This window comes from Diabrotica virgifera, chromosome 2 (assembly GCF_917563875.1).
Source record: "Diabrotica virgifera virgifera chromosome 2, PGI_DIABVI_V3a".
In the NCBI taxonomy this organism is placed as follows: Eukaryota; Metazoa; Arthropoda; class Insecta; order Coleoptera; family Chrysomelidae; genus Diabrotica; species Diabrotica virgifera.
This window is the reverse complement of record NC_065444.1, coordinates 175,458,954-175,483,943: the sequence shown is the minus strand read 5'-3', so window position 1 is coordinate 175,483,943 and position 24,990 is coordinate 175,458,954. Positions and strand designations below refer to the sequence as shown.

The 24,990-nt window shown below is 33.4% G+C and overlaps 1 protein-coding gene across 1 annotated transcript in view; it reads left to right on the top strand.

The window, feature by feature from the left end:
• The window catches only part of LOC114331068 (prolyl endopeptidase FAP), a 413,168-nt gene extending 390,424 nt beyond the window's left edge, over window positions 1-22,744 (top strand). The window contains exons 9-11 of the mRNA XM_050644934.1: window positions 8,924-9,081; window positions 15,278-15,489; window positions 18,108-22,744. Coding sequence (XP_050500891.1) covers window positions 8,924-9,081; window positions 15,278-15,489; window positions 18,108-18,245 — 508 coding nt within the window. The 3' untranslated portion in view covers window positions 18,246-22,744. The remainder of the gene's footprint in view (window positions 1-8,923; window positions 9,082-15,277; window positions 15,490-18,107) is intronic.
• The last annotated feature ends 2,246 nt before the right edge of the window (window positions 22,745-24,990 follow it).

Genomic DNA, 24,990 nt, shown 5'->3' with positions numbered 1-24,990 from the left:
AACCTATTTAGTATTACAATGGTATTACCTCATAATTAAAATTTTTTATAAAATATTTTATAGTGCGTGCGTCTAATAATTTGGGCGAAACTGTACTTATACTAGGAAAAAAGAGAATCCCTTCAGCTTCAGCTTCAGTTTTAAAGAATTCTTCAACTGTAAATGTGATTGTAAACCATACTTTTCACTTTCTATTCTCAGCCATTATATTCTTAGCGACAAAGGTTCGCTATTTTACGACTTTTATAATAGCCGACACCTACCCTAATATTATTATGCATTGTTATATTATTGGGTATTTCACAATATCATATTAGGTATTAAAATACCATTACTTAATGTAATTAGGGCAAGTTTTAACATTTTATTAGTTGTATTGTACAAACTAGTTATATGTTATGATTAAAATATGATCACATTGTCTTTTACCTATTTATAATAGAATTGTATAACTAGACTACTAGATATTGTCTAGTTAAGCAATGATAATATTTAAACAAAAAAAAATGCAATCAATGGGACTGCTAATCCCATGTACGACCAACAAAGGGTTAATTACAGAAAACTTTAAGTATGAAACAGACCTTGCGCCTGTACAGGCTGAACATAATTTTTTTCACCTCTTGTAATTACTTTACAATAAATTGTCCTCTTTCTATAATATTGTCTTCAGTGGTTTCACCTCGTGTTTCACAACTCTTACTCGACTCTACTTGATTTTCTAAAAAAGCAAAATATTTTAAGTCTCTTTTTCTAAAAATGCTTGTGGACAGCGTGTGGATATATTATTAAGTTTTTAAAACCTAATTAAAAAAAAGGGAATATTTTTAAATATGAAAATCTCTTACTGCCTAATTCAAGATATAAATCACCCACTTGGCGCAGAGTCATATTGTTTAGGACAACATAATTGGTTAATTCTGGAAACACTATAAACAAAAATGAAAATACATTTCAATAGATATAATAATCTCGAAAAGTTCTCATCATCCTCGCTAATTATTTCTTTTACTAACACAACTGTTTTAACTAACACAATAATTTTTTAACCTTGTAAAGTTAGACCGAATTTACTTCGTAATACTAAGGCGATTTGGCGGTTTCTAAATGTAGGCGTAGCATTCTTTAAAGTAGATTAGCGCTAAGTGCAATATGCTAAGGTATATGGACGGCAACTGTAGCAGATACCGTCAAAACGCCATAGTATTTAACATTTACCGCCAAATGGCTTAGTATTTTAGCTGAAAAGTGTAGATACCGCTAACAAAATTGCAATTTTATTTAAAATATAATGCTTCTACAACTCCAAAGACATTGTAAATATATACTAAATACCCTATTCTACCTAAAAATACAAAAATCTCATTTTCGATAAAAAATCAGTTACCGCCTTTGGGCTTAGCACGGCAGTACACCACCGCTAGCTATCTGCTGCACCGCTCTACATTTAGTGTAAGATGTATAGTTTTTTAAATTTACTTTATTATTAGAAAGTCGCGTTTCTTGTAAACATATTACTAAAGAAGAAAATTCATTGATTAGTATTTTTAAGTTTTTAACTTTAACATTAACTATGAATTTGTTATTGAATAGGGTTACAGTCGCTTTCTTCCTCAGTAACAGAAGAGTAGTTGTCTGTTCCGTTTATCTTTTTTAAAATCCTTGAAATGTTGTTTTTAAGGCGTCTGTCGTTTGCGTTTGCGTGCACCATTTGTAATTCAGCGCTAAGTCCTTCTAGGTCATTAGTATAATCCTTTGCTATTGTTTCAGGCAATTTGGAGCGTATAGCATTTGTAATATAGTCACATAGTTCTGTATATTGTAGTGGGTAAGGAGTAGTGGCTGACGATAAAATGGCTTCTATAGGTTTCATTGAGGTTTCGATGTTAAATGCTTTTTTTATTCTTTTGGGTGCAGATTGCTTTGGAGCTGGAAGTATTATTTTTTATTTTCCGACTCTATTATTTCAGGAGATGTTGAAATTTGTCTTTTGATAGAAGTATGTGCTACTATGTTGGTAGTATTAGATGATGATTCAGATAGGTTTTGTGAGTTGGAGGAGGTACTTGGTGGTGGGTTGGTTATAGAAGTGGGAGGAGTACTGGATTGATGAGCAGTTGGAGAATCTGATGTAATTGATTTTTGATTTATTGGATAATTTTCTGTTTCAGAATTACTAACATTCATAGGTTGAGATACCTGGTCAATATTTTGTTCATTAATTGATTCAGTAGTGCAGTTTTCATCTTTATGCCCTGTGGTATTACATGTAGAGCAATTTAGACCATATAAGGAGAGATAAATTGTGTAAGGGGTATTGTCGTGAGATATTGGAAGTGAATTTGGGATAGATTTATTAATTGTTGGAGCAACAAATACTTGACGTCTAAAGCTCAATATATGACTGTATTCAGACTCAGGCATGCCAACTTTTAAAAATGTTATTTTAGACACTGCAGTAAGCTCCAATTTTTTGTGCCCTTCGATTATAGTATTTGGAATACTGGGACAGACACCTGATATCACTAGTCGGCTTGCAGGAGTAATTAATCTTCTGATCTCTATGTCGTTGCCTTGTATTGAAACGGATTTGTGATTATGTAGTAAATTTTCTACGATTGTGGTGTTACTAAGATAGATGCATACTCGGTTGTTTGAGATTCTGGATGCGAAGATGATATTTTTTGGTTGTACTAAAGTTCATATTGCGGTTATGTATTCATGTATTTTTATGTCTGGTACAGATGACAAAACGACTGCTTGTTGCTTGGTGGGGAAGTGAAAATTGGTTACGGCGTTGAAATAAGTAATTGTTGAAGATGTTGAAGAGGTAGTTGGTGTTGATGGTGGTTTGGTATGAGTTAAATTATTGCTATCCATTTTTAATTTTTGCTTTCTTCATTTGAAGGAAATTTTCTAGAGCCGCTCCTGACTTAAGGTAATTAAGCCGGTTATTCGGCGTTTTTATTTTAAATAAAAATGGATTTTCTGTTGGTTAAGTTTCAGCAATATTTTTTAAGAAATGGTTTGATATGGTCGAAATGAAAATTGTACTAACAATTTTTCTTCTCTGTACTTAGAAACCACTTTAAACTTCACACTTATTACAAACTTGTTTTCTAATTATTGGTATAAACCAACAAAAAACACGTTTAATCAGAGCTGAAATGTATCGATACCTTTATAACGAATTCCAGGGCCGGAGTCCAAAAAAATAAAACTTTATTAGAATTAATCTTCTGGTTATACTATTTAGGGCAGTCAATGGGGGTATTTGGCTCCGAATTCCATCCTACTGCATTGATTTACTTGATATTTTTACAGTAACTAGGAAATATATCAAGAAACAAAGTCTACCCTATGCCGATGTGTGCTTTTATCGTGGGGTGGCTCCCACCCCTTCTCGGGGGTGGAAAATTTTTTGGTTAAAATAGCCACGGAACTGGCTAGAGAACCTATTTCTAAGCAAAACTGTTCTATAATTTTTTTTAAAACTCAATAATTTTTGAGTTATGCGTGGTTGAAAATTGATCATTTTCATTAAAAAATGACACCATTGCGGACGGTTTTTTGCGAATACCCTAAAAACTATGCATCTAACGAAAAAACTATATAAAATACTTTTGTAGCTTATAAAAAAGCAAAGAGATTCGTTCCTTCATAAATCTTCTAGTTATAATATAAAAAGAGATATAGTAGGTGAGAAGAGTTTGGTTTTTTGGTGCATTAAATGTCGATTACATTCAAACTAAGCGAGATATGCTGCAAAAAATTTATCTAACCCCTAATCCGTCAGAAATGACCGAAACAAGAGGCGTCTTATATTAGTTAGTTCACAGAGCTTTATTTTTTTAGTTTTATTATTTTTATTAGGTCTACTCCTAATCTGAGCATTGGGAACTAATCTTTGTTGGAATTTTGCCGTGATAGACAGGCGGGAAGTGAGATGCAACCTGATAGATCTCCCTCGGCTTTTTTGGCTCCTGCAATTCGTTGCCTTGCAAATTTTGGAAGCCACCAATGGTGTAACCGGAAGATTACTGTTAATAAAGATTTATTTTTAAAATTGTTAATATTAAAAGTGTAACTTTTATTCGTCTTTAGCAGATGCCGTTACGGATTTTATGCCATCATCAGCTTTTGAAACTGTTTATCATCCAATACTGCTGGAAAAACTATATCATAGTGGTGTTACAGGATCTGCGTTAAAGTAGATCCACAACTTTTTATCGAAAAGGTTTCAAAAAATTAAGGTCAATGTGAATGGGAATATAATATTTTCTTCAGAAGAAAGTGTCCTCTTCGAAGTTCCACAGGGAAGTATCATTGGCGCTCTTTTATTTTTGATTTTCGTCAATGATTTAAATCAACTGATAAACGATAGCTCAACATGTTTGGTTCGGAATCCATTAGATAAAATTTTTCTGATGCAATAAGCGTTCGAGTAGAAAACGTGGAACAGCAATCAGGCTTTTATGTCACTCAATTTGCTGACGATACCACAGTTGCACTAAATTCCAATAATTTTTTTCATGTAGTACAAAAAGCAAACTGTCTTGTAAAAAGTAGACTCATTACTGTTTAAATAATGCCCTAATCTTAAATGGATCAAACACCAATATGGTAACCTTTTCACCTTCTACTATGCAGATGAGTCCATTAGTTAAACTTGACAATGGGTCAGTGGTAAATAGCCACTCCACGAAGTTGTTAGGTGTTTACCTGGATTCTAATTTGTCTTGGAGCTCTCACGTTGATTATGTAGTGGAAAAATTGTCTGTGCACTGTTATGTTCTATGGCAACTTAGGAATTTTGTCTCCCTAGATATCTTAAAACTTTACTACTTTGCTCATGTACAGTCAATTTTGCAATATTGCTTGGTTTGTTGGGGAAATTGCTCGCGAATTAATAAGGTGCTTGTTCTTCAAAAAAAAAAAAAAAAATATTCGTACCATGACGTTTAGAAGGCGCTTGGATTCCTGTAGACCAGTTTTTAAACAATTAAATATTTTAACTGTAATTTCGCTGTATATTTTCAGTTGTGTTGTTTATGTAAAGTAACATAGATGCAATTTTATTTGCAGAAATGATGTTTCCTTAATCAGTTGCTACAACTTTCGTTACAGAAATGATTTGGTGACCCCTGTTCGCCACTTGACCGTTGTGCGCAAGGGTCCTTACACAACATGCGTTAGTAGGGAGTTTTTGTGCACACAAATACGTAAACGTAACGTATCATTTTGACATATACGCTTGCGCATTAATGGTTGAACTCCCGTATCTCGATACGTATTACCTAAAGTAACGCTCTGATACGTACGTGAGAACGCATCCCTATCGAGACGAAAGTCACCGAATGCACACGAGGATCTTGCCCGATTACCTACCAAATGAACATTTCATCAGCGTACTACCCGTTTATAAACATTTTAAGGTTATTGGTTATTGGTTTAGTCTATTTGAGTAAAATTATTCTGTGTTTGTAATTGGAAATTGGAACTTCATAATAGATTTAAAATTTTATTGTTTTTAAGTTGTCTATTAATAAAGCAAACCAAACAAATCTTGTATTAATTTAAGAAATACAGTGATCACCACAATTAATAACTAGATAAACAAATGTTGTATAAGTTTCAGTAAAATTTTCAAATAAATATTACCAAACTATTTACATTATACTGGAATTCTGATGTAGGTACAATAATTTACAACTAAAAAGAAGGTATAAGCAAAAATAAAAAAATTTTAACCTAAGGAAAAATAATATTTTTATATTTAAATAGAAGCAATTAAAACCATACAATTTCATCATTCATTTATCTTTTTTTACATTTGTATATTAATTGTATATTGTGTGAACATTGTTTTATTTTTTTAAATGTCAACGGAATTTAAAAATGACTTTACGATTTGCTTTACGTTACGTTAAGGCAGTTACAAAAACTACCTATTTTAACATTCATCCTCTACGACACGTTAGTTGCTTTACGTATACGGAGATGCGTTACGTTACGTAGCAACAAAAACTCCCTAGTTTGTATAATAAATTACCTAATTATGTTGAAGAGTCAAATATTTATGTATTTAAGATAACAGTTAAGGACTTATCTCTGGTCATCACTTTCTATTCGTTAGAGGAATACTCGCAGGCATCTTTTTAACAATGTGTATGTTATTGTGTATATTTTATGTTTTTATGTTAACTGTTTTTCTGTACTTTTTATGTAGTTTTTACTGATCATAGATTGTATTTGACGCATTTCAATACTTGTAAAATTCAGATGAAATAAAGAATATTGATTTATTGATTGATTGATTGATTTTTATTTCGTTGTGAACCGACACCGGCCGCGGCGTACCGAATTTTAGTGGTTATTCTTCTTTAAGTGCCATCTCCGCGACGGATGTCGCCAATCATCATAACTATTCGGATTTTAGAGACAGCTCTGAAAAGTTCATTTAATGTACATCCGTACCATTCTCTCAGATTGCGCAGCCACGATATACTGCGTCTTTTTATGCTTCTTTTTCCTTGAATCTTTCCCTGAATAATCAGTGGTTCAAAGAGAATCAAGTATGCACTTTCTGAAGAAATCCTAAGAAGGGTTGAATCTAGTTAGAGTGCTTTTGGCGTTCTCTGAACTAACTACATACCTCTGAACTGGCTCTTTTTTGGGTTCACAATGAAATGATTATTTATTTCATATTTTTATTAGTTCTACTCCTATATCTGAGTATTGGGAAACAATCTTTGTTGGAATTTTACCCTACTGGATAGGCGGGAAGTGAGACGTAACCTGATAGATCTCCTTCGGCCTTCTTAGCTCCAGCAATTCGTTAGCTTGCAAATTTTAGAAGCTACGAATGATGTAACCAGAAGATTAGTTCTAATAAAGTTTTATTTTTGATATTGTTAATATTAACAATAAAACTTTCTTTCGTTTAGCTACATTTTAATAGATTTTAGACTTAAATTACGTATTTTAATACATGCATTTAAAGGGTACAGGGGAAAACAGCCAAAGTCTCAAATCTGTTGTTTGGAGTAATTCTCATTTTTAACTTTAACGGTACATTTTCTTCTTGTACAGTACGGTATATTTTCAAATGTTAATAGCTATGCACTTAGGCTATATTTTGCATTTTTAAAAGTTTTTATATACTTGGTTTAGTCTTTGTCACTATGTCACTATGTCCGCAAATTTTGTAATCCATTTTAAACATTATTCTAGGCTACCTAGGCACCTGAAATTTTCAGAACAGCCCAGAAATAGCTAATGCAATGACATTTACAGCCCATTTTAAACTACGTCAAAAAATCGTTAAATACAAATTGATGGTGGCGGTAATATACTTAAAATTCATAATTTATAAATTAATTATTATATATAAATATTATATATACCATTTTAAATATCTTCTTTGGTTTATATGAGTTTAAATCCGCTAGAGAAAATATGCCTCTAATAAAGTCGATTACAAAATTCTTTTAAGACATATAAATTAAAACTAAAAAATAGTTTATAATTTTATATTGGGTCCTATAAATAATGAAAATGATTCATTATAAAAAGTTCTTTCTTGTAAAAGTGTAATTATTTACAACTAGAATAGTGACTTCTGACGGTTAAGTACACAATGGCGCAAAAAACTCAATTTTGAAAAAATATTTTTGAAAAAAAACTTTGGCTGTTTTCCCCTGTACCCTTCTTTTGGTATTTACTATTTTGAGTAAATGAATCCACTGCGAATTACCCACAATGTTAATTCAAAATATGTTTATTTTGACGTTTCGATTTTCATTTTGGGAAATTGTTCTACCGCGTTAGAAGTCAGTATTTTAGACAGGGTTCAATACCTGACATATACCTGTTGAAAACTTAAGAAAGGGCGTTTAATCTTAAAAAGATTATTGTTCTTTTGGGCGATATTGTGCATTCGGTCGATTGGTTAATACTTACCTGATTGCTACTATTTCAATGAAGGATAATTTTGTCTACAAATTTAGCAATGAGTAAAAGCTTGGATATGTACAAGTAGGTATACAGAGTGGGCCAAAGGAAAGAGTCCACCTCGATATTTGGAAGTATTTATTAGATTTTAAGGAAATGACGACACAGGTCGATTTTTGATCTAAGGGGGACACATTTTTACGGTACATACATCTGTCATTTGTCAACTCCCTCCCTTTCACTTCTCTTATCCCTTATTTTTAAATAGGGAAAATGGGTCGTCTGCTAGCTCATTTGAAATGTTATTCAAGTCTCTATTTAGTAATGTTAACATTGACATAATTATTTATACAGGGTGTCCAACTATTTAATTATATTTAAGTATATTAATTTATTTAAATCAAAATACATTCTACTGCTGACAGGAAACAGAAAAAAATGTTTATTTGATACACAAACATTGTTTATTTCTTAAATTCAATATTCAACCTACCAAGAGGCAGATGGGTGGCAGTTTGAACATTGAAATTAAGCGAAAAGCAAAGTTAATTTATCAAAAAACATTTTTTTCTGTTTTCTTACAACAGTAGAATGTATTTTGAATTAAATAAATTACATACATTCTTTTTTTTGTATCAATTAATTTAATTAAAAAAAATTTCTCTTGGGCACCCTGTATAAATAAATATAGTTATGTTTATATTACTGAATAAATAATTGAATAACTTTCAAATAAGCTAGCACACGACCCGTATTCCCTTTTTAAAAATAAGGGGTGGGGGAAGTGGAAGGGAGGGGGTTGACAAATGACAGATGTGTGTACCGTAAAAATGTGTCCCCTTAGATCAAAAATCGACCTGTTTCGTCATTTCCTTAAAATTTAATAAATACTGCCAAATACCGAGGTGGGCTCTCTTATTATGCCCACTCTGTATTTATGTAAAATATAAATCAATGTGAAATTTTGTAGGTATTTACGAGATACTCAACATTTTATTGACAAGAGACGTGTAGCAGTGTGGGGCTGGAGTTATGGTGGATTCGTAGCTGCGTTGGCATTAGCCAGTCCTAAAAACGTTTTTCACTGTGCTATAGCAGTTTCGCCAGTAACTAATTGGAAATTGTATGGTAAGGTTTATTTTTACTGTATTTTATTTAGCAATATACATACAACAATCAGATTTTGTACAAAACAGACTAATGCAAAATAAATAATACGTATAAAAGTAGCGATAAAAATGATGTACGGAAAGAAAGATAAATACATATTATGGTAGGAAACTTATGCATCCTGTATTACTATATGGTTGTGAAATCTGGATCAAGAAGGTTAACATGATAAAGAAATTAGAAGTCTTCGAGATGTGGTCATACCGTAGAATGCTCAGAATATCTTAGGTAGGGATGGCGGTTGTTGACAAAAGACCAGTTTTCGGTTTAACCGGTTTTTTTCACTTACGGTTTAACCTGGCGGTTATAACCGGTCAAAAAAACCAGTTGTTTCAAAAACCGGTTTTCGTTTTTTTTTATCAATATTCAATAGCCAATAGGTTACAACGTTACATTTACATTGCACTTTAGTTTGTGATACTCCATATTATGTCCATTTTCAATAGAAAATCCCAGTTTTCGATAAATTGGAAAAAATATATTTTCATTTGGTAACTTCAAAAGGCTGTCATTTTTTAAATGCACATATAAACTAAGGTAAATTAGGTTTTATCGATCTATTTGGGTCCAAGAATATGTGATTTAACTTATGACCTACCTAACGCAATGAAAATTTCGGGTCTAAATATTTAATACCATATAAATGCAATATACAAAAGGTAGGAAAATAAGATACCTATTTTTAGAATATATACGTAATATCAAGTAAATTAGACTATAACATAATGTACATGTATATACACTCCCCGGCACAAAATTTCGCCACCCAAAATTTTTGAGTAAGTTTGGCAATCTATAACTTTATTATTTGTACTTCGATTTTCAATATTCTTGCATCAGTTTGTAGGTACATGCATTGATGTCGTTTTTTATTATTCCGGTAATAAAATTTTTTTGCTTAGATAGCATAATGGGGGGGGGGTGAATGAAAGCGTTGTATTTTCTGGTAACTTTAAAAAATTCTGTGAAAAAAATTGATTTTGTTTCATACTCCTTTTGTGTTTTCCTAGAGGTATCACTAACGTTTTTTTTAATTATCCGAATATCTGTTTTCTTGTATGAGCTGCAAATAAAATCACAGCTTTGAAGGTTTTTTTAATTAAACATATCAAACGCAAAATTAGCAAAATAAAACAAAATTAACAACAAAACAATTCAATAGCGGGTATGTCCACCTATTGCAGCAACGACTGCTCGCAATCTGTTAGACATCGAATAAAGATGTGTTATCCTTGCCTGGGGAATAGCCCAATATTCCTTTACCAGGGCAATAACTGTACCAAATTTTCTGGAGGCCTAGGATGACGTCGAATAGCTTTTTTTAAATTCATCCCATAAATACTCAATAGGATTGAGATCTGGGCTACATGCGGGCCATTCTAATCTTATCAACCCAACCTCTATTTTATGAGTCAATCAGTGTTTTTACTTACAAAAAATGATACAGTTCTTACAAGAAAAGAGATATTCGGATAATTCAAAAAACAAAATTTTAGTGATGCCTCCGGGATAATATGACAGGACTATGAAAGAGAATCAGCTCTTCCATTTTTCCACACAATGTTTTAAAGTTAGGAGGAAATACAACGCTTCCATTCACCCCCGTATAATGCCATGCAAGAAAAATTTTTGTATTACCGGAAAAATACCAAACGATATCAATACACGTAGCTCCAAACTGGTGTAAGAATCTTGAAAATTGGAGTATAGATAATAAAGTTGTAAATTGTCAAACTTTATCAAAAATTTTGGCTGGCGGAATTTTGAGCCGGTGAGTGTATAGGGTTATTCACTAAGTTTTGACCCCCCTGTAAACTGCTTTATTTACAGAATTAGCAAAAAATGTCAAATACAAAAGTTATTCGATTTTTAAATTATGATTTTTTGACATATATATCGTACTAGTGACGTCATCCATTTGGACGTGATGACGTAACCGACTATTGTTTTTAATGGGAATAGGGGTCGAGTGCTAGCTCATTTGAAAGGTATTTTAATTCCCTATTCAGTAATATAAACAATAACATGATTAATTATACAGGGTGTCCAAAAAATTTTTTTTCAACTAAATTAATTGACACAAAAAGAAGAATGTATGTAATTTATTTAATTTAAAATACATTTTACTGCTGCTAAAAAACCGAAATAAAAGTTTATTCACAAATAAACATTGGTTTTGGCTTAAATTCATGGTTCAAACTGCCAAGGGGCAGATGCTTGGCAGCTTGAGCATTGAATTTAGGTGAAAAGTAATGTTTATTTGTTCAATAAACATTTATTTCTGATTTCTGAGGGCAGTAGAATGTATTTTGAATTAAATAAATCACATACATTCTTCTTTTTGTGTCAATTAATTTAATTTAAAAGTTTTTTTTGGATGTTTTATAACTGTATATTTAATCATATTAATGTTTATGTTACTGAATAGGGAATTGAATAACATTTCAAATGAGCTAGCACTAGACCCCTACTTTTATTTAAAAAAAATAGTCGATTACGTCATCACGCTCAAATGGATGACGTCACTAGTACGATATATATGTCAAAAAATCATAATTTAAAAATGGAATACCTTTTGTATTTTATATTTTTTTCTAATTCTGTAAATAGAGCAGTTTACAGGGGTGTCAAAATATAGTGAATAACTCTGTACATGTATAATGTATGTATATGAATATTATAAAAACGAAAATGTAACATAAAAAATAGTAAACGTTATAAAAACAAATATAATGATTGATTATTAATTCTGAACTGGATGTATTATTGTCCTAAATGTTTTTGCAAACTTTTGTATTTCTGAAAAAAAAACTCCTTGTTACACAACATACACAAAACTATCTTTTTTTTCAATTTTTTTAGTGATTCCGCAGGAATGATTTTTTTCTCCTGGATTTATTAATGATAAAATGATAAAATTTTATTCTCGTTTGTGTAGTACAGAATCTACAAAATTTATTATAATGCAGTCGAACCCGCTTATTAGAATACCTGTTAAAGGAATATCCCGGTTTAAGGAATAGACATTTGATGTCCCGAAACGTTTTTACTAGCCACCAATGATCGGTTATTATGACCAACCGAACGGTTCAACTGGCCGCTTATGCTGATGATATTAATATTATGAGTAGAACATCAACAGGAGCACAGGAAACATATGCAGAGTTAAAAACACAAACAAAAATACTAGGTCTTGAAATTAACACAGAAAAAATAAAAATAATGACTCAGACGAGAAGAAATATAGTCCCAGAAAACATTATACATGAAGATGACATTGAAACGGTTCAAAAGTTTACATACCTGGGAGTAGAAATATATGCCGACGGATTAGAAGATGGAGAAATACGGAAGAGAATAACGCAGGCAAACAGAGCTTATTTTGCCCTCTCCCATATATTTCGGTCTAAAAGTGTCCACCGAAATACAAAGATGAGAATCTATAAAACCTTAATTCGACCAATAACATGCTATGGCAGTGAAGCCTGGGTGCTGAAAGAAACATCCAAAACAAACTCGAAACATTCGAAAGGAAAGTACTTAGGAGAATACTAGGACCTGAGAGGGAAAACGGAATCTTCAGAAGTCGATACAACAACGAGCTTTATCAACTTTATAAGGAAACGCCCCTGTGAAACTTCATTAGATTAAAAAGATTGCAATGGGCCGGACATGTGATAAGAATGGGAGAGGATAGGCTACCAAAACGAGCACTTAATGCTATAATGCAAGGAAAGAGACCGGTTGGGAAGCCACGAAAGCGCTGGGAAGACACAGTAAACAGCGACACACAAGCCCTTTTAGGAGTCCGTGTATGGAGAAGAGCAGCCACAGACAGGCAAGGGTGGAGGCAAAAAATAAAGGAGGCCAAGGCTCAATTTGGGCTGTAGTGCCGTAGAAGAAGAAGAATGATCGGTTATTACAATATCCCGGTTATAGGAATACTTTTGCTTGGCACCAAGGCTATTCCAATAAGCGGGTTCGACTGTAATACAACTATGAGTGAGTAACGGCTATGAAACATTTGAAATAACATAAAAACAATAAAATTTCTTCAGAAAACATTTATATATTTCTCATGGTTTCATTTATTGTTAAAATTTAGAAAATGCGGCAGCTATCGCGGCGACAGGTTTTTTGTGCCCAAAATTTCGTGCAGGATATGACTAACGAGATCTTTTGAGATGCCTACTGTCTCAGCTATCTCACGCACCTTCAATCGGCGGTCTGCCAATACGACATCGTGGATTTATTTCACGTTGTCCTCATTGGTAGCTATTTTCGGGGTACCTGGGAGTGACTTATCAAAAACTGACGTGCCACCACGTTGAAACTCGTTAAAACATTTTTTTGACGGTTTCCATCAAAGAAGAGTCACTGCTTACAGCATTCAATCGCTTTTTGATTTCACTGTGAGATTTCCCTTCTAAAAACAAGAGTCGAATCACCTATATTATGTATACTACTGATATTGCTCTTTTTCCTTTTTCTAAAATCCCCAAACACGCCCGCTTACACAAGCGGTCAAAACAGAACTGTGAGTCCGATTTGGCTTATATTTTGACATAGGCCGTTTATAAGAATGTATTATACGATGGTAGATTTCTCTTACCACAGTGACGCCATCGAGAGAAGAGGCTAGTACCTATCTGACCACGCAAAGGGTCCAATCTCGCAAAACTTGGAATAGACAGCGATAAGTTGATCTTCTCTATCCTTATCCAGATAATCTCAAATATAAAACGATGCTTCTGAAAATTCTCTAAGTGCACCAGTGAATTTGGTACCGTCAGATTACCTAAAATTAATATTATATTATAAAAAGCTTAGTATATAATATTGGCGAAATATCGAATGTTGTATTATTTAAAACAAATACCAATAATTTGAGCGTCTTCGTCGGCTGATAGGGGTTTTCTTTTTACAGACACAGATATAGCGACATAAAACTTTTATTTTAGTAGAAAACAAATACATGATATATATGTATATTGTAAATACGATAAAAAAAGTATTCGTAGATTGGTTGAATCTGAAAACGACAAATATTTTTGTTTTCATATGCCTACATGTAAACAGACACTGCCCGAAATGTACACGGCATTGTACGGAATTTTTAAAAATTATAAATAATATATCGCTTCATATTTAGAAGTCGCTACTAACGTACTCAGATATGTTTTGTTACTGTAACAACCATATATTATTATGTAGATAAACAGCATTTCATTTAAATTTGAGCTACCAAAAAGTGTTCCTGATAAGACGTGAAAGGTTGAAACACGTGTAGAAAAATAGTGAAGCTCGAATTTTAATGTTGAAAGTTATTCCAAAAAGTCATTCCAAAGATTAAAACAGTATTTTAAAACCTTATAAAATAAATTATCTGGAGTGTCAGTAACTCCTTTTTCAATATAAAATAAAATATTTTTTATTTTTTATAAATATAATTTTTTTATTATAAAATATAATTTTTAATTGCTTTTTTACTAGTAATTAAGAGCTAATTTACAACCAAATGTTTTATTATATCTTAAGCAGAGCTAATAGGGTCTGGATCCCGCTTACCAAAAAAAGTTTAATAATAGCATGCTGAAAATTTGTTAATAGCTTAACGGTGTCAAGTCGGACATACTTTGATGTATGGGAACACTGGATCAGGGTAGTTTTAATTGTGGAACAAGTTAAAAATTTGGAACGCCAGATTACGAAAACGTTCCATGTATTTTGTCGGATTGAACTTCCAATTGATTCGTTAACATTTCATTAAACTCTCATGCAGGACATTTAAATAAGTTCAACACGAAGAGCATGTCAAATGACAGGAATTTTATTGGTGATAAATAGCAGTCTTATTTTTTCATGAGAGTTTAATGAAACGGTAACAAATAAATTGGAAGTTCTGTCCGACAAAATACATGAGGCGTTCTCGTAATCTGAAATTCCAAATTTTTAACATGTTCCACAATTCCATGTTCCCTGTTCCAGTGTTCCCATACATCAAAATTTTCCGACAAGACACCGTTAAGCTGTTAACCAATTTTCAGCGTGCAATCATTCAACTTTTTTGGGTACGTGGGATCCACGACTATAATTTACAACTAAGTTAGAGCTAATTTACAACCAGATGTTTTATTATATTTTAATTTCACAGATTCTGCGTATACGGAACGATTCATGGGTCTTCCAAATGTAACAGACAATTACAAGGGATATGAAGAAGCGGATGTCAGCAAAAAGGCTCATCTATTAAAAGATAAAATGTTTTACCTTATTCATGGATCTGCAGATGATAATGTTCACTTACAGCAATCAATGGCTTTGGTAAAAGCCTTATCAGAAGCTGGAACACTTTTCCGGCAGCAGGTATATATACCCTTATTTCATTGTTCAATTAGTTTTTAAATTACTTCAAAATTGAAAACTCTTGTTAATAAGAACAATATGTTTATACATAGATTAAAAATTACAAGTTAGCTAAAAATACCAAAAATTATTATGTTGGAGCTGGGTGGCAAACACTCTTGTTCTTCTAGTTTCGTGACCGTTATTGATCGTTGGGTATCATGTTCGCTACCATACTAGCTATTACAACTTTATTGACATCAGCTTTGAATAACGATGTAGTCGATTTTTTTCTTCTATCAGGACCACTTTTACCTTGGATCTTTTCCTGAATGATCAGATGTGAAATATCATAATTTTCAGGCTGTCTCATAATGTGACCGAAGTATTCCAACTTGCGTCTCTTTATTATATTGACTGGTTGTGTTGTTTGGTTCAGCCCTCTAAGGACCTCCTCATTTCTAACTCTGTTAACCCAGGTTATTTTTAGTAGTCGTCTGTATACCCACATCTCAAAGGCTGTCAAGCGTTTAAGCATGGCCTCACTTAGAGTCCACGCTTCTACTCCATATAGTAGGATAATAAAGACATAGCAATATGTCATGTGAACGCTAAGGCCAATACTAAGATCGTGACTGCAAAATAGGTTTCTTATTTTCACAAAAGTAGCTTTAATCCATACTGATAACAGGTCTGTTTTATTTTGTTCATTAGATATTGAAGGTCTTCTCCGAAATTAGCAAGCACTAAGATATCATAGACATATCTAATATTGCTCACGATTACTCCATTCACAATTCACATGTCATTAAGGCTTCTTCAAATATTTCCTCTTAATACAAGTAAAAAAGGAAAGGCGATAATATACAGCCTTGTCTCATTTTTTTTATATTTAGTTTATCACGCAGTTCTTGTTCAACTTTTATTCTTGCCACTTGATGATAGTGTAGATTTGTAATTATTCGCAATTCTTTATCGCCCAATCCAGCTCTTTCCAATATTTTTGGCATTTTGTTATGTCGGTCCTTGTTTCACCTCGAAAGTTACATAAAAAAGTTTAACAAAATTTATACATTATACATTCAATGTAACCTACCAACACCAATAAACAACCAAAAATAATTTCAAGGACACCTACAACTGATTCTTATAAACAATCTTTATAAAAATGTGTGTTTCACAAACGTGGGATATTCGCTTTGCAACTAGCGCAAACTATTACTGTTTTTCTATCTAAAGATCGTGTAGTACATTTTGAGCACCTTGCCCTTTTATCTGAAACAATATTGGACTGAGCAGGAACGTCTATTTTCAAAATGGAAGCTATATTATGTCTCAATTATTGTCTTGTTAATTGAAAAATAGTCTTCTTTCGATATGATCGATAAGCGATCTGCCGTGTCAAAGACTTGATGAATCCATGTCTTTACTTTCGAGGATTTCCCGGTAAGCACGAGTATATTATTATGAGGGAATAAAAATGTCCAAAATATTATAAAACATAATAAGAAGCCATCTTTTACTTCTACGCTGTGCAAAATAAACTGTTAATTTTTCGTCTAATGCATTGACGCTTTAGTGTCCAATCCTGAAAAATGTAATAGCTCTACAAATTTTTGTATTTTTGATAGTATCGAACACATTCTCATAGCACAGAATAGATATGAATCTGCTGAAGTTACCGCCAAGCTCCATTAGAGACGCACCTAAAGAGAAAGATATATGATTTAATGCAAGATTAAATATTTTAACTTTGCGATGTTATAAGCAATAAAAAATATGCGATTGCGTTAAGAGATAAGGCAATAAAATCTACACAATAGAAGAAAGCGTGGTAGCAATTTTTTAGATATCGAAAAGGAAGAGAAACATGTAGGAATAATTAACCCTCCGTTAGTCGCTATCGGTGTCACACACCGACGACAGAATTATTCATTCGGGATTTACAAAATAACTGTTTTTTTCTATCGCCACTTTCTGTACCTCTTCCTATCAACTAACCTCGTGTTAGTGTACATTCTTACCTACTTGGGTAGAGTTGTGCGAGTTTTATAGCTATTTGCAAGACTCCGTAGCGACTAACGGTGTGGTTATTACTTTATTGGCATAACTTGCAGTTCAGGTAAAGATTTAGCATCTTATTATTGCATTTTATCGGTAAGTTTTGGTCAAGTCTTATTTATAGATGTCCTTTGAAGCCGAACAAAAACGTTGGAATGGAATTATGGGAAATGGTTCCTAGCGACGATGAAAATTATTTTAACGATGAGGGAAGTGAAAATGAAAGCGGTTTTTCATTTTATATCTGTTGCTTTTCAATAAAATATTTTCAAAAATATTTTTCAGTCATTCCTATACACAATATAAAATATTTGTACGAATTTTATAGCAATAATTATTTTTTTTAAATTGTCGGTCTCTGACACCGTAGCGACTCTTAATGCTCCGTTTATCCTAGCGACTAATGGAGGGTTAAACAAACAATAGAAAGAATAGCAAATATTTTAGTACTCTACGTAATTTCCGTTTTATACTAAATACGTAAAGTGGAATAGAAGTTTAGGTTACCTAAAAAAACTCCTACATTTTTTCTACATTTTAGATTTTATTTATACGATTTTTTTTTATTTTATTTTTAGATCTATCCAGACGAAAGCCATAACCTAGGAGGTGTGAAACGACACCTTTATGAAAGCATGGGCAACTTCTTGGAAGACTGTTTCCGCAAGCAAGTACCTCCTGAGTTCAAAGCGGGTTTAAGGAACTATGTTGACTAGTATACGGAGGAAGATTCGCAAGAATCTTCAGCCAGATAGAAATGCAGCAAACCGAATTTAAAGTACAATAATTTGTTTACTTTCCCTTTGTAAAATTTATTGTACATGAATGTAATCTTTTTACAGCACATCAAGTAAGAATGGTCTACGGCATAGTCTCCCACTGATGTTCTATTAAATATATCTGATTGATTACACTAAAAGAACACAAAAATGATTAATGGTGTTAAAGTAGAAGTGAAAGTAAAAGCATATTACTACAAAAATTATATAAGAGTGCATGACTTATGAGAACTTCGACTACTCAAACTATGCTAATACTGTAGCGACGATTGGAAGAATGCGAGAACAACGACTTGGAAGATATCTGCAATTTTTAGAAATATCTCAAGATTTGACATGTGTCGTTTTTTAAATATTAGACTTATGAGTTCTGCTCAACTTTTTTTATCCATTGATATTTGATGGATAAAGACTTGTAAGTTTTGATCAACTTTTTTATTCATTAATCTATGGTGGATAAAGCAGTGGTAGGCGTCCTGTGTCAAAACTATGTCTATTACCATTATTTTTGTCTTGTCTTTTTCAATCTTACGAACAACTTTATTGGTTTACAACTCAACTCTTCGCAGGAGGTTTAGCATTTATGATTCATTTGCTGCTATCACTGTAATACCATTATCAATTCTTAAATTGGAGATTTTTTTTTTTCAGTGGGTTCTTTTCACTTTTCACACCCCTGTTTTTCCTGGGATATTTGATAATTTAGGTTAGTTTTTAATCTGTTATTGATGATATGCAACAAGATTTTACAGACATGTGTAATACGGACAATGTACGCTAGTTTTAATATCTATTTTTTACATAGTGAAATATAAATTGAGGTACAGCAATCAGTTGGCCATTTTCTCTAATTTCAAACAGCGAAACAGATAGAATGGATGATCCTTTATCACCTGGTGACTGCATTATTTCTCCTAATACTGTTTAAATTGCTGAGGATTTATTTCTTTTTAACGATTACCATTTAATTGCATCTTTTATTTCAGGGAGCAAGACAGTTAAAATATCTAGGGTAGTCATAGAGATATACATTTTCTGCTGTAGTCGCCTTATTTTATACACACCGCTACAATATTTTCGCCACTTTCCAGTATTTCATCAGTATTGGTCTTTAGATTATCTTCTTTATCCATCACAGACCAGGTTTGAGGTTTAAACTCTCTGGTAAGGAGTTTGACGTTTTGAAATAAATCTCTCCCTTCATTTCAACAGAAGTGTTCCTTTATTTCGCTGCACATTTGGGAGATACAATCCTCCATGTTTTTGAGGCATTGCTTTCGTATTTTTTCCAAAACGCTCTATATTCGTTGTTTGCTCCAAATCTAGTTTTATGTTCTTTCTGTGTAAAATCACAGTCTTCAATTATGGCTTACGGTCAATGGCTTACGGTTTATGGAAACAGGTGCTCCATAGTCTTTTGAAGTCTCGATTATTTTGTCTTTGAGACAGATCCAAGTGTTTTCAGGATCACTATCTACTTGATCTAAAGTTAGGTTTTTACTGAGGTCTGTTGAAATTCGTTTATTTTTGATGAGCTTGGTTACATGATTTTTCTCGAAGGTCTTCTTTTAAGGACTTTAAGACAGAGTCGGACGTTTAATATTAGGAGTTGATGTTCACCTCAACAATCTGCGATAAGCATGAGTTTCATTTGATGCCCGAGGATATTCATCTCAATCTCATACACTTATAAAGAAATAAGCTGTTGATTCCCATTATATATTATATTGTAATAAAAATATATTTATTAATACGGATAGTACTTAGTTGAGGACGGTAAACATTGTATTCTACCGAAGGTGCCACTCTCAGGTAAGCCCCAAATCTAACCTCTCCCTAATCTACTAGCGTCCTCTTATTCATTACATCAATATTTTTGTTATATTTTTCATTACTGTGTCAAGTTTAATGATATTTATATTATGTTATTGCTTACCTAACAGAAAACCACTACGCCATCAAGTGCACACCGTTGGGCACTACTTTTGCAAGCAATTGAATGACCATGTTTTTTGTTATTTACCAATCTATAAATAAATATCATAGCTCGTATTTTAAAGGATTTGTAAAACTAAGATTTTGTAAAAATTATTCGTGGATATGTACACACTGACAATGTCATGTTTTGTAGTGAATCATGCAAATTAGCAGACTCAATGAAAATAAAGAATGTTAAAAAATTTTAAAAAAATAACATTTACAAAAATTTTCGTTATCCCAACTGGTAATAGACTTGGCTAACGGTAGTAATAGCAACGCCATCGAAATAAAAACATATAGGAAAAGCTACATGGATTCTTTATCAGGTGAAATTTTTTCTGATACATGAAAATGACGAAAGCGTACAGCGTACTAAAAACCTGTACAAAAAAGTTCAGCAGAACTCATTAGTTGAGATTTCAAAAAACGTCACTGTTCAAGTCTAAAAGACACATTGCTAAATATAATTTTGTATGTTAAAAGTATCAGCTCTAAATTACTTGATATTGGTTTGAAACAAACCCGGTAAAAATTGGGCGAACTATTAACAAAATTGCTTTAAACTGTCTTCATAGATGTCGTTTTAAGTTTTTAGGTTATTAACTCTCATATAATTTTTGCAATAATATAATTATATAATTTGGATAAAATTTGCTAAAAATTACTAACCTTACCTTATTTTCTAAAAGGCTGTTACTTTTTATTCTCCGACCTCAAATAAAATGTATTTCAAAAGTGTGCTATCAAAATACTGCTAAAAATCTACCCCTTACTGTGCTTTGAGGCATCCTCATGTGGATGTTAGTGATGAAAGTGCCAAATTTTAAATACGATTGATGTCATTATATATACGAGATGTAACTAAATGTTCTCCGGCGAGCGATTCGAATCCATAGAAATAATTACGGTATACCGACTCAGGAAATAAATATCCCTGTAACGCAGACGAATATAAAAGCACCTGTAATGGTTATCGATATGGAACTGAGTAAACATGTAATCAATACAAAATTAAATACATACTACCTACTCTTTTTTATTTTAAAATCATAAAAATAATCAATTAAGGCTATAACATTAAATTTGCTGTATAATGCACCATTGTACAGCAAATAATGAAAATTAAACCTCGTCATTTCAAGTTACTCGCTAATCGCACTAGAAACACTAAAAACATACACGGGCCATATTTGAGTCCACGGGGGTTTAACTCTGTAGCCTTCTTCTTTACGTGCCATCTCCGCCACGGAGATTGGCAATCATTACGGCTAGTCTGATTTAGAGTTCGGTTGATGTGCATCCGTACCATTCCCTCAAGTTAAGCAACCATGATATTCTCCTCCTTCCTACATTTCTCTTGCCCTGGATTTTCCCTTGTATAATTAATTGAAGTATGTTGCATCTCTCATTATGCATAACATGCCCCAGGTATTGCAGGTTTCGTGTCTTGATGGTTTCCAATATTTCCATTCTTTTGTTGACTCTTCTCATGACTTCGTTGTTTGTTATATGCTCAGTCCATGATATCTTTAGGATTCTTCTATACACCCACAGTTTAAATGCTTCTAACTTTTTAGTAGTCGCCGCATTGTGTTCATGCTTCTATCCCGCAAAGCAGACTCTAGAAAATATAACACCTTGCCAGCCTAACTCGCAAGTCTAATTTCAGCTCTTTTGCACAAAGTACCTTTCTCATTTTATTGAAGTTTATAGTAGTAACACAAAAACTAACGAGTTTTTTTATCGATAAATCACCTGCTTATCGAAGATTAGCAGAACGCGCTCAGCGTGCCATCTACATTTTAGTATCAAAACATCTCTTTATTACTTTGAAGGTCAAATTTGACCTATCCATGGTAATCAAGTGTAGAAACACACGAGCCACTCTGCAGTGTTTCCAAGCAGCGCAACAGAGTATCTTCCGCTGATTAGTCGTAAATTCTGATGTTAATTAAAAGTGCCATCCAGACGAGCGATAGTGGACCGAGACGGTCGCGATCAGTCGCCGGTCTCCGATTCGAGTCCACAAGTCGCATGAAACTTTTCAGACGGGCCACTTTTGTATCTGTCGCAGTTTTTTACTAGATTTTACACGGTGAGCACGTAAAATGTCTCTTAATTCCGAAAGACTTTTGATCGAAATTCAAAATAAACCCGCGATATGGTGTACGGTACCATGTCATCATAAGCCTTTCTTCAGGAGGAATTTTTTTTTCATATTTGTGTCGGTTTTTTCAATCGGATTTGAGTCTAACCCGGCTCTTGGCTTTCATGCGTCAGTCTTTCAGGCCGAGATCTTGGCGATCCTGGTGCTTAAGGGATACTAGACCGGGCTTGCTCAGGTAGGACCACCTCTAATTGCTTTGATAGTCAGGAAGCTCTGAGGGCTTTGGAAGCGCCCAAGCTCAGCTCTAAACTGGTTTATGAGTGCAAGAGAGCACTTGATAATGTTGCTCTGACCAAGTGCTTACTATGAGTACCGAGACACACAAGTGTGGAAGGAAACGAACGGGCTGACGCCCACATGTTCCCTTCAGTACTAGTCAGAATAATCTTAGGGAGCTTTTTTCGCGGAGGTTCCAGGACTCCTAGGCCAGTTGTGGAGGTTTGAGACAGGCTAGGCTCCACAAAGTAGAGCCATCCAAAAATCTCACGGCCCAACTTTTTCTTCTAGATCGTAGAAGATGCTCTCTGGTGTTCAGTATGCTCACCGGCACTATAGACCCCGACGGCACCTTTATCTGCTTGAATTGGCGGATGGCACACGGTGCCGTCAATGTAATGAGGAAGAGGAAACCTCCTCACATGTCCTCTGTAAGTGCCCGGCATGGGCCTATCAGAGGTGGCAGATCCTGGGATTGGACGCTATGTAACCGAGCCAGGTAAGAGACTTGTCTTTGAAGAGATTTGTGGCTTTATTTGCGGTTGCCGAAAGATTAGACGTTCGGGGTGGCATCGACAGAAGGAGCTCAGATTTGCAGACCCTGCTGATTCTGACAGACATTAGACTGATTCTTACTAACCTGGTCCATAAGATAGGGGTAATACAATACCCGCCGAAGAGATTTAAGTGTCTGAAGGGCTCACAAGTGGGCCATTCCCCGAGGTACCATACCATACCATACCATCGGTTCTTTCAATATGCTCTTTAAGATAACTATAAAACTCTTCGAAATTACCCTTGCATATTCTACAGTAATAGAGGAACATGCCAGCTTCTGATTTTAATTTATTCATTGTATATGGAGTGTTGTGAGTTAATAATCTGTTAGATGTAATCGGATGTATCCATAGTGACAATATTTTATGACATTTATTTTGACGGCGTAATAGAAGCACTAAAATGAGATTCTCCTCGTCTGAATCCATAGTTGAATTAAACAAACTGACTATTTTTTCTCACCGACTACATTAAAGCCAAACTTTTCCACACTAGCCACTACTTCGCAGCGTTAGTCGTCGGCGTTACAAAATCGCCTGTCTAAGCCACTTTGTGGCGCCACCAAGTAGCGCTGCAGAGTGGTTCGTGTGTTTCTACCCTAAGGGTTTTAAAACTACTTTTATAGTTGCCGTGCTTTGTGTACCTACCATAAAGTGCTTTGTTCCCGGAAGATATCTAATAAGGTAGATAGATATGTCTTCATGACATGTCTTCAAGTAGTCCACTGCTTTTTGAAAACTTTGCCACTTTCAAATATACATATTACCAAACGTGAATCAAAACGTGAAATAAACTTCTTTTAAAATAAGATTGTGGCGTATTCGCAGTAAAAATAGAAAATTCTACCTTTAGACTTGATTTATTAAGTTTCACCAAAACGTGTGGGTGATTTGGATAAATTCACCGAGTCAAAACAACAACTAATTTTGTAAAGAATTCGTATTCAGAATAGTAAGGCGACAATAATATCCATAACATAATTTTTTGGCTTCCAGGCGGAACCCGAAGAGCAAAACTCCAACTTCTGCAAAAAACGCCACCCTTCAAAAAGTTTCAGCTTTACTTTATTTAACAGGATTTTACATTTTGTTATTTTCTCCATTTAGTAGAAAACCGCCATAAATATCCCCACACTCTAAATAATACTACCTACTTCTTATAATCATACCCAAAACTAAAAAAAATATACATATAAGTTTAACGAGAATATTCTTGTATAGTACTTGTACCAACTGAAGAACTACGAGTTCAGAACACCCCGAATTAATGTTTATAGCTTTAATTGAAATAATTTAACAGACATACTCAGATTGTTATCGACAAATTTACAAGCATGACAACGTATTTCTATTTCTAGCAAATACTTTTCTTTAGATCCAACTCAGTTGATGCTAAAATCAATAATTGTATTATTTATGGTTGTTACGGATTTCCTACTTGTGAATGGTACATAACTAATTTTATGCAACTCTCCAAAAACAGATGTTAATCGCCACCTTATTTGTTTAGTTGTAATGATTTCCATCAGATCGAGAAACTTATGGTGTAAATTCTTAAAGACTTAAATAATAGTACTTGTGGTCTAACACTATCCAGATGTGTTTATTCAATTTTTAATTTATCAATTGATCCATTATTTTTATTTCAATCTGTAGACTGTTTTTAAAAGTTTTGATATTTATGTAATCAAAATTTTCTTCTTCATATTACCATCCGTGACGAATGTTAACAATCTTTGTCTCATCTGCATTAGAGCGGAAA